General features: G+C 37.0%; 1 protein-coding gene and 2 pseudogenes across 7 annotated transcripts; 2 read left to right on the top strand and 1 right to left on the bottom strand.

Moving 5' to 3' along the window:
• The first annotated feature begins 656 nt into the window (after positions 1-656).
• Positions 657-5,117, top strand: LOC120162745 (activating signal cointegrator 1 complex subunit 2 homolog). Of its 7 annotated transcripts, none has more exons than XM_039172833.1 (7): positions 657-811; positions 1,454-1,921; positions 1,960-2,872; positions 3,203-3,409; positions 3,619-4,091; positions 4,321-4,374; positions 4,429-4,479. In XM_039172833.1, the coding sequence occupies exons 2-7, from the start codon at positions 1,847-1,849 to the stop codon at positions 4,462-4,464; spliced, it is 1,758 nt and encodes a 585-aa protein (XP_039028764.1). In that variant the 5' UTR covers positions 657-811; positions 1,454-1,846; the 3' UTR covers positions 4,465-4,479. The 7 variants fall into 7 exon arrangements, with proteins under 7 accessions (XP_039028764.1, XP_039028761.1, XP_039028759.1 ...); XM_039172830.1 differs by having other exon boundaries at positions 662-811; positions 4,261-4,374; XM_039172828.1 differs by having other exon boundaries at positions 663-811; positions 3,619-4,084; positions 4,228-4,374; positions 4,459-5,117.
• Positions 5,118-5,943: 826 nt separating this feature from the next.
• On the top strand, positions 5,944-7,628 carry LOC120162746 (annotated as a pseudogene).
• A 1,245-nt stretch (positions 7,629-8,873) lies between these two features.
• LOC120162770 lies at positions 8,874-10,567 on the bottom strand (annotated as a pseudogene).
• Positions 10,568-15,815: the final 5,248 nt, after the last annotated feature.

The following is a 15,815-nucleotide window of genomic DNA, read 5'->3' as shown; positions in this document are numbered from 1 at the left end:
TAAATATTTTCTTTTAAATGCAATAAGTCATTATCCTAAGGTGACCGCTAAATCTCAAATTTCATAGTAAGTTTCATCTTGTTGTTCTTATTTGATTCGTCATATTAAAATATTGAAAATCTCCCTCAAAAGTCACACAATCACCCAAAACGTTTAAATTTCTTGAATCTCGATCTACGTCGTCCATCGCTAGATGATCTCCTTCATGAGATATGTTATTTTTCTCACCAACAACAAACTCTCCACCATCCATATTGTCGAATGTAACCTTGATCTTCAAGAAACTCAAATCATTCATTTGTAACGAAATTAATTGAACGCGTTGTAATTTACTAATAATAGGGTGACATGTGGTATAATTTACGCAAACGAGTTAATCATAAATATTTTCTAACAACACCTTTTAAATCCATTTGAGATTTAATGATACAATCTCTTGATTGATACAATCGAGTAATTGAATGACTTGATTATAATTTTTGAAATATGATGATTTATTTGTAAACTTACTGATAAGAGAGTGAGCTAGGGTGACATTTAACCAAAATAAATTTACAATTGAGTAGTCATTAACTGAATTTAAAAATTAAGCGAGAAAATAGAAACACCAATGAAACTCATAAGCAGAAATCACATCCAAAACTCAGAGGACTAGTTAGAACCCTGAAGGAAAAAGCTTCGATTAGGGTTTATAAACCCCACAAAAACACCTTTGTTTTCCCCGAAACAATGTTCTAGACTCTATAATCATCAAAATTCTAGGGTTTTATGTTTCTTCTCCCGTCTCCATTCCCTCTCCCACTTTCAACTGGTAAGCCACCGTTGCTATGATTAGTTTCGGCTATTTTCTTATTCATTATTCATTAATTTAGTTACTCGGATGCTGTTCTTCTGGTTTAATTATATAAAAGATTTACCTTCTTAATAATTGTTATTTATGTTTTATATTTGCTGTTTGGTTGCTGAGAAAGTCGATGGTAAAGGAGCGGTAACAAAAAGTTTGAACTTAGCCTTTGTGTAGTTTTATTATGGATTTGAATTGAAATTTTATTTCTCTTCCGAAACTTGGCTTTTTGAAGCTTTTTTATTGAATGCAGTTGAATTATGTATGTTAGAAAGGAAGAAAAATGATTTTGTTTCCTTAATTTGTGACTAAAGGAAGCAATTTGATTTTTGATCGGATATATAGTACTGCTATACTGTGCTTAATATCGAAAAGTTAAAGGGATATGCTGTCAGGGAGTTCTGAAGTGCAATTCGAGCAATTTGTTTCAAGGCTTCATTTTATCCAACAATGCATTTAGGGAGTTCTGAAGTGCTATTTGTTGTTTTTTGGTGTTGTTCTGCTTCCATGTTGGATCTATATTCTTTTGTCTGTTGAGAACTGACTTTTACTGAGTTGTCAACTTTATAGGTTTATTTACTTTCTGATTTCAATGCCGATTTTCCACAGGTGATTTCGAGACTTGAGTTGAAGGTTATACCTGTGCTACCGACTTTTGTTCTAAAGCTGTTTGTTTAAGTAATACTATTTTTTAGATGTATGTTCAAGGGAATCAAAATCCTCAGCCAGGGCAGGGTCCTCAAAAACCCATATCATCTCCATATCCACAGCACCTGCCTGGTCCATCTCCTCTACCTCAATTCCAGCTAGGCCCTTCAAGCTTTACATATCAACAGCATGGTCCTGCTGCACCTCATCAAATTCCACCTGGTGGTAGATTGCCAAATACAGGCCAATCTTATCTATACCCACCTTTGCATGTTCACGCAGGGGCCTCATTGCCTCATCTGTATCTGAGTGCTCAACAGAACTCACAACATAATTCACAGTTAGGTACCCAGAATGCACTTAATATGCCACAGCCAGTGCTTCCTCCTATTAGTACATCTCACCCAGAAGTTTCACAGACCCAGCCACCTCCTCCATCACCTCCTAGAACATTACCTCTTCCTCCACCTCCTAGAGCATTACCTCCTCCACCACCTCATAGAGAATTACCTCCTCCACCACCTCCTCCTCAATCTCAAGGGCAAGTATTTTATAGAGCACCAGTGAATCCACCTCTGCAATGGCCAGGACTTCAGCAGTTATCATCACATTCACCTTTTCCTGCTACAACGAGTTTCTTCACTTCAGCTCCACTTGGAAGCTTCACACACTCAACAAGCACAAATCATCATACTGCTCCACATCCACTTCCACCCCCACCCCCACTGCCACTGCCACCTCCACCCTCCTCTCCACTGCCTATCCAACCATCTCCTCCACCTTCCACCTCTGTTTCCATTTCATCTTCTAAGCTTGCCCAGAATGATTCCAACTTGCCCTGTAATCTGGATAATGATGGGTCTAAGTTAAGTACTTCAGGTTCCATGGACGACGCAATGACTCCAAATCAGGTCAACCCTGATTTAATTGCAGATGATGACTCTCTGAATAAGGTTGGGGGAAATGCCTGCAATGTGGGTTTTATGGTTGGAGATAAGCTATCTTTACAAGAAAGTTTGACTGTGGATGTATCTTCCCCTCTTCGTAAGCCAACAGATAAAAATCTCATTGAAAGGATTAAAGCTTTATGCCTGTGCATTGCTAAGAATGGTCCTGATTATGAGGATGTGGTTCGTAAAAATGAACATAGCAACCCAGAGTATGCATTTCTGTATGTTGGTAAACCCGGAAGTGAGGATGCTATAGCGAATGACTTTTTCCAGTGGATGAAAAAGAAAAGTATTTTGACCTGTAAACTAGATGAACAGCAAGACGATTCATCTTTGAGGCCTTCAGAAAACGTGTATCCGGAGCAATCCTGTCCTTTGGTGATTGCAGTCGCATCTCATTCGCCTGGTGATTCTGACATGGAGATGGAAGGTTGGCATTTTTACTATGTTTGTGCTTCCTAATGTTTACAATCTCTTTATCTTTGGGTTATTGAAGTTAAATCTTTTAAGTTCATATAAAAAAATGTCCATTCACATGTTACGAGCTCCAAAAGAAACAGTACTGATCTTTTTGTGATAGAATTTCTTTTGAAGTTATTAATGATCATCGTAAACACAACAGAGAAGAAATTGTATTTCATTATGTATATCACTTTTTCTTATGAACTGTATTCTTAAGTGTATTTTCTAAGCATCTGTTTACCGTTGCACGCTGATCTTTTTTTATATTTGTTTATATATTCTGGTTGGTGTTTTCAAGATGATATCACCCAAATTGATGAAGACCAGGGAATGAATCACTCATCCAAAGGCCTGAACAATCAGTGTGATATCAACAACAACATGCTTAATGTAGAAGAGCAGTTATACTGTCACCCAGTGCAAATATCAACAGATGGCAATGAAAACAAGGACATTTTATCAGAAAAAGAATTAGCTGCTGGCAGTTCAAGATTGGGTAAAGAAGGTCAATTTAACATCTATTGTCATATTAATCTTTCTTAGGTTCTCTCGTTTCTTGCTTTTTCAATATATATAGCTGATGGCTCCAGAATGCAGTTATTATCTGATTCTGTAATGTCCCAGAATGTTCACTGAGATGTCTTTATGTCTTGTAATTTTCTCTATCTATTGTATGTTTAGTGATTTTAAGAACTTTTTTCCTGTGCAATTCAGATCCTAAAGGTATAAATGCTGACCAAATGACATTTGGTGCATCTGTTTCCAAAACTAACTCGATCAAGTCAACTGCACCTTCTAAACAACCTCTTGTCATGAGTTTGGAGAGATCAAATACTTCTGTTCAACTTGCAGAAAGTGGCTGTCCATTCAGACTTATCCAAGACTATGCTTCTGATGACAACTTAGAAAATGTTGAGGTTGGTTCTAGTGTTGATAGTGATAAGTTACGAAAGGAATCTAGGCTAGTGGAAGAAAATATGACTCTTGGTTCTCATCATAAACTGGATAAGTTTGGGCGATTGATCCGGGATGGTGCTAGTGATAGCGACTCAGATGATTCTTGCTATATTGGGAAATATAGAAGGGGAAGACCTCAGAGCAGAAATCAGAGCCTTTCACCTCTAGATAGAAGGAGAAAAAGTCCACGGAGGAGAAGGAAGAAGCGCAGCCTATCTCGCAGGTTGTTGGTTTGTGGTTTTGAGTTCATCTTATTTTTTAATTGATCTTTAAGAAATTTGACTTCTTAAGAATGTTGTATTCCTTACGTTGCAGTTCTTGTTTATGATAGGTGGAAAATTTTAAATTTCTTTCTTGTTGTTTTAGTTCGTCTCCCAGAAACAAGAGAAGCAGGAGCAGGTCTCCCAGAAACCGGAGAAGCAGGAGCAGGTCTCCCAGAAACCGGAGAAGCGGGAGCAGGTCTCCCAGAAACCGGAGAAGCAGGAGCAGGTCTCCCAGAAACCGGAGAAGCAGGTCTCCTAGAAACCGGAGAAGCTGGAGCAGATCTCCCAGAAACTGGAGAAGCAGGAGCAGATCTCCCAGAAACCGGAGAAGCAAGAGTAGATCTCCCTGTTTTCAGCATACAGATGAATTCTGTGGTGAAAAGAAAAGACATGTGAAGGGACAGATGCCATTCTGTTTTGACTTCCGTCGAGGCAAGTGCTACCGTGGAGTGTCTTGTCGTTATATGCACCACGACTCTGGCAAGAGTTATGAATCAAGGCGGCAAAGGAGCAACAACAGCATCTGGAGTTGCCTCATACTTCTAGGACTAATAATGTTCGTGAAGAGATCAAGCAGAGCTCTGAGAAAAGAGAAGATTCTGGTGATGGAGGTGTTCATTATCAAGATATTCAATCCAATGAGTATCACATGGTTAACTCTGATAGATCTGGAGGCACCCTAACCTCTTTATTCGAAACACACTTGTTAGAAAAGAAGCAGGAAGGGCCTAATCCTGCCAGTTATGAGAATTGTCTAGAAGCAGCTGCAGACTCTCAACACCTGTCAACTATGGATAGCTCATCAGTTGGCAAGATAAATACACTGATGTCATGTGCTAATGCTTCTCAGCAAGTACCTACTTCTTTGTTCAGCCCTTCTGATCCAGTGTGTCAACATGCTAATTGCCAACCTCAACAATCAGATAACTCATCCATGTCTGATTCTTTACCGTGTAAAACATCAAAATCATCGCTAAATATGCTTCCAGACGGTAATGTCATCCACATGCAATGGAGCTCCATAACCGTCCTTGCCATATATCCTCCCCTTCTGTCCTATGCTCACATGGTAAAGATAATGAACGTATGAAAGAGCAGCAAACTTCATCTTCTATGTTTCAATCTTCTGGGGAAGGCTTTCCTTCTTACATGTTACCTAGCCAAGAGTCTTACTTTGCTCTACAGCCAAATTCGTATATGACTTCCTTACCTCCAATTCCACCACCATCTGTGGATTCAACTGTAACTCCCAGTGTTTCTTCACATTTTCGGCAGAATTACTTTCCTTTGAGGAATGATATTGGTTCCCAGATTGTCCGAAGTCCTTACCTTACTAAATTGCCTGCATCTTCTCAATCTGATGGGTTTCAATTTCAACAGAGAGCTTATTCTCCAATTCAGGATGTTAATCGACCTATCTTGCAGGTTTCTTTACCTGTGTGTAACCTGACTGGAGCTCCTAGTATATCAAGAGATGATGGTTTAACACAACCTCCAACGCAGAATGCTATTGCTTCAAATTCCTTTTCCCAGAGCAATATTCATCGTCATGCTCTGCCATGTTCACAACAGTTGATGGGAAACAAAATGCAACCATTTTCCTCTGAGAGTGTGCCACCAGGTGGACTTTCTTACTCATCTGCATATTCATCCCTATGCACAGCAGCAACCACCTCACAGTTCACACCACCCTACAATTGATGGTATTTATAATCTTGGTGGAAAGATAAATTCTTCGCTAAAAGTTCCACCAAATATTGGGACACCCCACCCCACCTAGTTGACATTGGAGGATCAAGTAGTTCAATTCCTAATCCAAATGTATCGACTCTCTTCAGCCAATGAATACCAAACACAATTCTGATATTCTCCGGCAAGAAAAAGATATAGCCTACAGTAAGACTCCTTTCAGTTTGGCTAATGGTTCAGTGCATGAGAGAGGTATTGTATCTCAACAAGCAACTTTGTCACCCTATTCTTCCAGGGCCTTTCGGCAGAATTCTCTTAGAACAGGTTGTGACCAATATGATCCACTCATTGATAGCATTGAGGCATCTTCAAGTTTATCGAGAAAAAACAAGTGTATTCAAAAGTTGGAAGTAACAGGTGAATCTGACATTGTATTGGGGCTTAGTGGTTCCAACAAGCCACTGAATGTGGGGGAAAACAACAATAGGAAAGATGCTGCAGCTGCTGCTTCTGTGGCATCTGCAGGGAAGGAAGAATTTGGTGAGACTGCTGATGGTGAAGTTGGTCCGTTGAGATTGGAAGGCCGAGTAATCCTGTTGAAGTTAACATGGCTACTAGTGAGGTTGAGATTGACCAGGTAAAGTCTCCAGGGAAGAGCAAGAAGAGCAAAAAATCCAGATCAATGAAGCATTTCAAGGTTGCCCTTGCACGTTTTGTGAAGGAGCTTTTAAAGCCGTCGTGGAAACAGGGCAATATGAGCAATGAGACATTTAAGACTATTGTGAAGAAGGCTGTTGATAAAGTATCAGGTGCTATGAAGAGCCACCATGTGCCCAAATCACATGAAAAGATTGATCGTTACATCAAGTCATCTCAGCAGAAATTGACAAAACTTGTGATGGTAAATTTTCTTTTTGTTCCCTCCTTGTGGTGATTAGCATAGCAGTAGCGTCAATTTACAGGATGTTCTGCCATTTTGTTTGCGTTTATTATGTTTCATTTTTGTTGGGTTATTTTAGTTTCTGGTCTGAGAACCCATCATGCTTAGAATCAACCACAATCTTCCTTATAGAATAAGTATTTTGCAATAGGGAGCACGTAGTAATGTTTTATGAAATCTACGCCTTTAGTGATGACCAATCCCTTTCTATCAGACTTCAGTCTTGATAACGACTTCTCACATAAAATCTTGGCTCAAGTTGGATGGAATAATTCTAAAGTGAGAAAAGATTGCTGCTAGGATTGGCTAAAAGTGTAGCCTAGGCCCTACAGTAAGGTATGGAGCTGGAACAAAATATAATATGAAGGGAAAAGTCAGAATCCCGATGAACTGATTCCCTTTTTTCGAGCTGGTTCTGAGAAGGATCCGTGCATTGGGTTCTGCCGAATTTCAGTTATTTTAGTTACAGTTTATTCTATAGTTATTGGTTCAAGAAATCAAGTTTTGGCTTTTCTTTCATGAAGTTTCATACAGCGTAAACTTTTGGTTGGAAGATTGATTTGTAACTGCCTTGCATTTTTGTTGATGATGATGATTTAAATTTTCAATTTGGTATCATTTTCCTCATCATTGCAGGGTTATGTCGACAAGTATGTTCATGTGTAAGATGGCATCGATGTTGATCCGAAGCACTTTCATCAACAGGTGTGTTCTTTCTTTCATACCTTGATCTCGACTACTATCCTCTGCCCTTGAAGCTTTTGCAAGTTGGTAATTCATTTTGTTGCGGTGGGTTGAGAAAAAGTTCAGAAATTTTCGAGTTGGTGGTGATAAAAACTCTGTATAGTTTGTAAGGTCAGGATAATTTTATGAGAAGGGTGAAAGTGAAAGATATTGTTACGTTACTCGAACTCGGATGTGAGTGTCGGATATGTATATGATGCACATGCTTAAAAAAATGACGAGTCAAATTAACATAAATATGTAATGTTGGCTGCCTGCATATCTCCAACCTTTTCTCATTGCTGGAGGTTTGATAAAATTCATTAGCCAATTGTGCTGTCCATTAACTTTACAATAAAAAGAACAACTTATTAATGTCGAATCAATTAATAAATTATTATAAAATATTTGGAGACAATTTGACTAACAAATTATCAATTAGTTTAAGTTACAAATCAATTACGAAAACAATTAGAGCATCAACATAAACGATTATATAATTTTGGAGCAAATTAATTTGGTTCAATTTACATCCTTAAATGCAACCACGATTTATTCCTAATAAAAAATAATTTAATAATAAGAAACACCAATTAAGTATATATTTTAAAACATAAATGCAGGGTTTACCGACCCTAAATTCTATATAAGAATATAATTGCATAATTTTATTTAAATTTAAAAATACGTTTATGTCTTTCTGAACATATATTATCTTATAATCATATTAAATTATTAGAAAAAAATATGTGTTTGTCATCTAAAGAATATTTTTCTAAGGAGTTCTTAAAGGTTTCTTTAGGGGAGATGTTTTATCCTCCAACCTTGGAACATTGTTTCAATTGTTAACATCCATTAGAAGGAAAAATTCGGTTATTAGTGCATATTACGTGACAATTTTGATCAGTTAATAAAAGTAATGGATGATATACTGATTTTTTTTCAGATTTTAACTTTATTCAATTTAATCTTAAAAATAATTATTCAATCCGAAATTGATTTTATTTATTTATTTATTATTTTTAAATATAGTCTGATGTTATTTATAATATATTTTAGGGGTAAACTACACAAATGATCAGTGATGTTGGAGTAAGTTTTCATTTTTTCCACTGAAATTTCAAAACTAACAAATTAGTCACTAACATTATTAATTTATAATAAATCAATCACTCAACGTTAACCTCCGTTAAAATGAGTAACGGAAAGCTTACCTGGCCGTTAACCGCCGTTAAAATGGGTGACGGAAAGCTTACCTGGCCGTTAACTGCTTACCTGACAACGTCTACTGTTGCACTGGAAACCCATTCCTTGTTGACTGGTCACCTCTTAAGTAAAAGTGAAAATCTTCAAGACTTCAACCTAGCTTTGTAAACTTGCCATTGTTATGCATCCTTTTAAGCATTTCCTAGGTCCTCCACAACCCTTTCAACATCTTCCATTAAAGCTTCAACATCACCTTGAACCTCCATTAAAAACCGCCTCAGTTGCTCCACCATCATGTAGAAATCTCCTCCGGCTGTGTTCGTCATGAAAACAACCTTCATATCATCCGGAAGTCTTACCTCAGTGACCTTGAATTTTTTGGGGAAACAAATATACATATTATAATCTCCCATGTAGCCCATTCAAAAACTAGCCTTGAGAAACCCGGTTGAACAATTCTCAGATGTGAGCTGAGCGATGCTGCTTGAAGTGAAGAAACGTGAGGATACAACGAAAACCTGGGTGTGCTGGAGATCGAGATCGTGATCCAGGCTGTTGCAGGTAATATGGTGAGCATTGTGAGTCCATTTCCACTAGGTGATGCTGATCTCGGTTAAACAATTCCCATATATGATTTGGGCGACCTTGTTGTAGCCACACCCACACCTGTATATTACTTGGTAATGGTTGGAATCGTGTCCGACGTATGCGCTTTGCATCCAAAGCAAGCCCAACAACAAAGTTGAACCCAGATGCGCCCACACGCTATGACATCTCAAAACACCATAAAGAAAAACGAGAAACATTAGAGCTACAAATGTAGGTGAGAAAAGGGCAACATGCCCTTTCTTTTCGAACATACCAGCTTCAGTAAACTAAGAGACTAGTCTCTTGTAATCTTTGGCCACCGCGTGCTCTGTTGCATTGCTTGATACTTTCATTAGTTTCCCAACAACCCTTTGTAAAACATTGAATCCTATCATATCTCCAAAATATCTTTTTATTTTTTTGCGTGTCGATAACACTTCCAGTAGCTTCAGTGACTTTTAGGTTATCGAAATAATGGTTTTTTTGTTAGGATAAAAGGTTCTTTGTTTATGAGATTGATTGGTGTTAAATTAGTTTGATTTCTATGCGTTTCAGCATTGTTATTGTGATCAAATCAGATAAGTTCGCTTCAATCAATCTTGGGTTCTTCTATTTCCTTAGAGATTTCACCAGTTCGGGGATCAATCCCTCCTTTTGAGTTATTTTGAGTTTGGATTCTTCATTGATCGCTACAGACTCTAGTAATTGAATCGATGGAATTTGTGAATATGAATTTCCTCTTTGCCAAACCAGAAGATTCGTCGACAAGCAATTCGTTTCCAACAATGCATTCTTATAAAAAATGTTTTTTAACAATAAATCCAAAATCTTAACATTCCTCATGAAATCGAACACCTTGTTGAAAAATCAATCAATTCTCCGGAGGAATTCATGCTTTTCCTCTGATTCTTTTGCCAAGTGTAGGATCTTCGTTAACATTGAAAAAACAATTGTTGTTGTTGAGATGTTTGACTAAGAGTTTGACTTGATTTGAGAATGATACTCGTTAACGATGCTAGGTAAGCTTTCAATCACCCATTTTAACGGATGTTAACGTTGAGGGATTGATATAATTTTAGTGATTAATTTATTAATATTTAAACTTTAATTGCTAAAAACGAAAATTACTAAAATATCAGTGACCATTTTTGTAGTTTACCCTTTTTAGTTATTTTTATTTAATATATTAATAAAAATGATTTGAAATTTTTAAAATAATAATTGGGCCTGGGCTTAAACATATTCTTCAAATAAAACCCTCAACGTTTAGGAACTTGAATGCAAGTTTCTGAAACATATATACTTTAAGGAAGAGATTCAAGTGTACGGACTCTTTCAGAAACGAAATGGAAGAGTAAGAAGGTTAAATCTGGGGAATTGGAGAACTTGAATGCGAATCTGTTTTGGAGTTGAAAGGTGGGGAAGACAATTCTTTGATGGGTGAAGAGAAGGCAAGTGGTTCTCATTTGGTGTCCAAAATGAGTGTAAATTTAGAGTCTGGATTGAAGGAGAGTCCACTCAATGAGCGATCGGCCCATTCAGAAACGGAACAAAAGAGGAAGAAGAAAAGAAAGGTGGGTATATTTGGGAATTTGGCAACTTGAATTGGGAATCTATTTTAGAGTTGAATGATAAGGAAGGAAGTTCCTTGATAGATCAAAAGAAGGCAAGTTATTCGCGTTTGGAGTCCAAACTGAGTGTTGGTTTACGGTCAGGATTAGCAGGGGCTCAGTTGAATGAACATTCGGAAAGGAAAAAGAAGGGAAAAGGAAAGAAGGCAAGGCTTAGTTGTATGTAGAATTACGATATTAGCTCAAAAAGCAATGGCAAGGATACTAATGAAGCTGAAAATAACAATATCCGTCCTGAACCCATTAATGAAAATGATTTGAGGAAGATTCCTTGATGACTGTTAAGCAAAGTGATTCTCCAGTAACTGCAAGTATTTCTATGATGGAAACTCAAAAATCCCATGTTGATGAAGATAGGGAAACCTTTGAGATAGGGAAAAAGGCTAAAACCCATCACAAGAAAAGGAAAAGTTCTTCTAATCTTTTGGGTGATGGTTTGGAACATATACAGACTTCAGTTAACCATTTAGAGAAGGAACATACAACTGGTTCAGAAAATGGGTCAATTGGAGCACCAGTTGGGCAAACTATGCCTGTACAGGTTTCGGAGGTAGCATTGGGCAACAGCACAGGCACTGAATCTGATCTAAAAGAAAGAAAAAGAAAGAAGTCAAAGGGATCTTTGTGCAGAGATGAAGACCAAAAGGATGTCGAGATGGAAACCAAGACAGAGGAAGTTGGTCCCTCTCCCTTGAATTTGGCTGTTACAAAAGACGATGTTACACTAACAGGAAATGTTTCTCCTTCGAACTTGGCTGTCGAAAAAGATGACCTTACATTAACAGCTAAGGTTTCGGAGGTAGCACTGGGCAGCAGCGCAGGCACTGAATCTGATCTCGAAGGAAGAAAAAGAAAGAAACGAAAGGAGACTTTGCGCAAGGATGAATACCAAAAGGATGTTGAGATAGAAACCAAGATGGAAGAAGTTATTCCTTCTCCCTTGGACTTGGCTGTCACAACAGATGATGTTACACTAATAGCTAAGGTTTCAGAGGTAGCGTCGGGCAACGGCAAAGGCACTGAATCTGATCCGAAAGGAAGACAAAGAAAGAAACGGAAGAAGTTGTTGTGCAAGGATGAAGACCAAAACGATGTTGAGATAGAAACTAAGATGAAAGAAGTTATTCCTTCTCCCTTGAACTTGGTTGTTGCAAAAGACCATGATACACTAACAGCTAAAGTTTTTTCTTAGAACTTGGCTGTCGCAAAAGATGATGCGACACTAACAGCTAATGCTAAAAAGAACAATTTCTCACGAACGTTGCACATTTCATTTCAAAGAAATTGCATTAGCCGTCCTAAGAAAAAGCTTCTTGTTCTTGATTTGAATGGAATTCTAGTAGATGTTGTTCAAATACCATGTAAACTCAAGCCACATGCTAGAGTAAATGGAAAAGGAGGTAATATATGGTAATTGAAATAGATGTATGTTGAGTTAATCGATCGACGATTTAGCTAAGAAAGGGTGAATTGACAATAAAAATTTCGGTGGAAACTTTTAAAGAAAATGAAAAATATTTGCACAACGATTTAGAGTGATTCGACTTTCTCAACCAAAGTCTACGTCCACTACCTTAGCTATCCATACTAAGGATTTTCCAACAAATTCACTAATTTGTTATTTCTTTTCAGGACAAAGAGTAACCTTATAGTTCCCTCAAGAATTATACCCTAAATTCTTGAGCACACTCTTTTTCAAAGAGAAATATACAAATTTTGCAAACTTACAAGAAGACTTCACAAGGTAGATTGTTTGCACAATTTTAGAACAAAGAAATAACACTCAAAGATAAATACAATATAACACAAATAGTGTTCTTGAAAGCAAAATGAATATTGAATGAAAATAGACTTGAAAATGCTCAAACGATAAGTTTAAGGCTTTCTCTTTGATTCTCTAGCTTCTCTCCTTAATTGTTATTGATCAATGACTCCTAAGCTTGTTTAAATACTCATTAGATCACTTCTGAACGTTGGGGATCATTAGTGGAGTCAATAGAGCCGTTATGGTGTGAAAACAATTAATAAAACAGTTGGGAGCGTATGGTGCATCGATGCATAGCCAAGGTGCATAGGTACACTATGTGTAAAATTCAAATATTTCGACCGTTGGAGGACTTAGTGCATCGGGGTACACTAGGGGTGCATCGATGCACTAATTACATTCGATGTTTCAAATGAGCCTGAGGTGCATCAATATTTGTGCATCGGTACATAAAATACATTCGATGTTCAAAATATTCAAGAGTGCATCGATGCATGGCTTGTGTATCGGTACACAAAATGCATTCGAAATGGGTGTGCATCGATGCATCAATGTAGTGCATCGGTACATCACTTTATAAATTTGATTTTTGGCTCGATTTTGGTTCGAAAAAATTGTTTCAAAAATATTTTAAGTATAAAACACAATTTTACACTTTAGTAAGGTTTTGAAATTGATCTGTAAAAGATTTGGAGTAATATTTTTGATATTCGAATAATTAAATCGAATAATCATTTGTAAAATCTTAAAATTCATTTGTACTTAATTTGTTATATCGAAACATCAAAATGTTTTCAACAATGTATCTTAAATTTCTGTTTGCCTTCCATTATCTAACATGACTGCAGTCCACATTTTTTTCTTGTTCAACAGTTTTCAGGAGACCATTTTATGATGACTTTCTCGACTTTTTCTTTAGGACATTTAATGTTGGAATCTGGTCATCAAGAGTTCAGTTTGCTCCTGCCTTTGCTTGAGAGTTGTTTTCCATAATTGACTGTTTTTTCTTTGAGTATTGCTAAGTTAGATAAGTGCACCATAGAGTGTAATATTCCTTCATGAATGACATTATGCCTTGACCATGTTGCTATTAATTGTTGTGGCAGTAAAAATGTGATCAGGGTGCTTCATCTTCTTAGATAAAAAACGGAGACTTGAACTGGTTTTCTGTTATGTAAGTAGCATTACCTGCTGTATTTAACTATTGTTAATAAATGAGATAATTGTCAAAGGTTTGGTTAGCTAAATAGTGACTGTATCATTTCCTTCTTGAACTTTTTCATTATATTTATGGCTTCAATTAACGAGCTATACTTGCATGATAGTTAATCAAGTAAGGTGGTTTATTTTATCTGTTTGGTTATTTCAGTTTTGTTGATATTTTGTTACTGGTAACAATTAGTTTCTGTTTTTTTTAAGATGTACATGACATGCTGAAACTGACCTTTATCAATACAAAAAAAAAAAATAACTGAACTGTAGAACATACAAGTTATATATTGTTCTAGGTTCCAGGGACTCCTTGTGTCTCGGTGCGCCTTTTAAAACTAAGCCATGTTCTAGGCAAATTGGTCATGAAATTCTACTGTCTGGAATTTCCTATGGCATGCTATTGTTCTTGTTTTTAGCTTTTTTAGTTTTAATGTTTAACAATACAAATAGAATGCATCCATCTATCTTGCTAGAACAAGCTTAAAGGGTTGACATTAGGGTGCACCTAAAGTCTGCTAACGACTTGATATGTATTTCAAATGCAATGTCTGCTGTTATATAAGCATATACTGAAATAGTTTTCAGCTACCTTTCCATTGAAGGTTCTGCCTGACAAATGGACCTTATAGCCTATGCTATGTGATGTTAATATTCTTGTGGATAAACCGCTAGTTTTGAAGGAACTTAGAAAATTATGGGATAGGCAATTACCCAACATTCCATGGAAGAAGGGAGAGTATAATGAATCAAACACGCTTTTGTTGGATGATTCCCCGTATAAGGCCTTGCGAAATCCTGTGACCATTTAACATTTTTCCTCTATTTGCTTACGGCTTATTTAACACTTTTCAGATTGTTGAAATTCAAATGATGCTCTAATGCTTTCAATCTTTTCATTGGCAGGAATGCTGCTATATTTCCATATCCTTACCAATACACGGATGCTGCAGATTGTTCATTAGGTGAGACATGAGCTAGCATGTTTTAGGGAATTAAAGGTACGCAAACAGATTGACCGCAATATAGTATCGAAGCCTTCATGGGGGGATATTATTAATCTTACCTTTTTGGCCTTTTCATGGTATAGGAAAAGCAATAGTGGATGTGGATCTTTTTAGTTAGGTTCTGTAGATCCTACCCTTACCTTGATTGAAACCATAAACTTGTTGGGTCAAAAATACCTTTTTCCGGTTAGGGAACTCCGAAATTATGAAGTCGCCTTTGTATTTGCATGTATTGTACTAATGTGATTTTTCGAGCCATTACCACAACTCGGTCTCAGCTGACCTTTTCTAGTGTCGCTAATTTTTTTATTTAGCTTTTGCAAGACCAACGCATAGAACCGAATTTGGTAATGGTTTGCCTGTACTTTGTACACATCCCTAGTGATGGTTTAGTTATGTTTCAGTATTTGGATATATTCTAATATTTCAGCAGCATGGGGGAGGGGAGGGGAGAATAAAAATGAAAAACAAAGACAAAAGCTAACAGTTTTATGGATCATTACCCATGTAATTGATATTGGTTCATGTTACATATCTACCATTTGAGTTTGCATTGAAGGTCATCTGTAGTGTACCTAATTCCTCCGATTTATTTTTCCTTGTGTGCACCTTTTATTGTTATTGTCATTGTTAAATAATGTATGCAACAGCACCAGAAGGAGATCTACGGAAGTATCTTGAACGGTTAGCTGAAGCAGAGAATGTTCAGCAGTTCATCGAGCAAATCCGTTCGGGGAACCGGCCATCACAGAGACTGATCCACATTGGGATTTCTATTCCCAAATCATAGAAGACAAGACGTTGCAAGCTCGGTAATCCCGTCCCGATTTTTCGAATGTATGTCTCGAAACAAATCCTTCAATTTGACATCTTTTGATGAACTATGTTTCTTTGATTCTATATTTTTCTTGGAGTAGTCGTGTTCGATATATA

This window comes from Hibiscus syriacus, unplaced genomic scaffold (genome assembly GCF_006381635.1).
Source record: "Hibiscus syriacus cultivar Baekdansim isolate YM2019G1 unplaced genomic scaffold, ASM638163v2 tig00111408_pilon, whole genome shotgun sequence".
Classification (NCBI taxonomy): domain Eukaryota; kingdom Viridiplantae; phylum Streptophyta; class Magnoliopsida; order Malvales; family Malvaceae; genus Hibiscus; species Hibiscus syriacus.
Note: the sequence above shows the minus strand (reverse complement) of the source record. Positions and strands in the feature narration are given on the sequence as shown.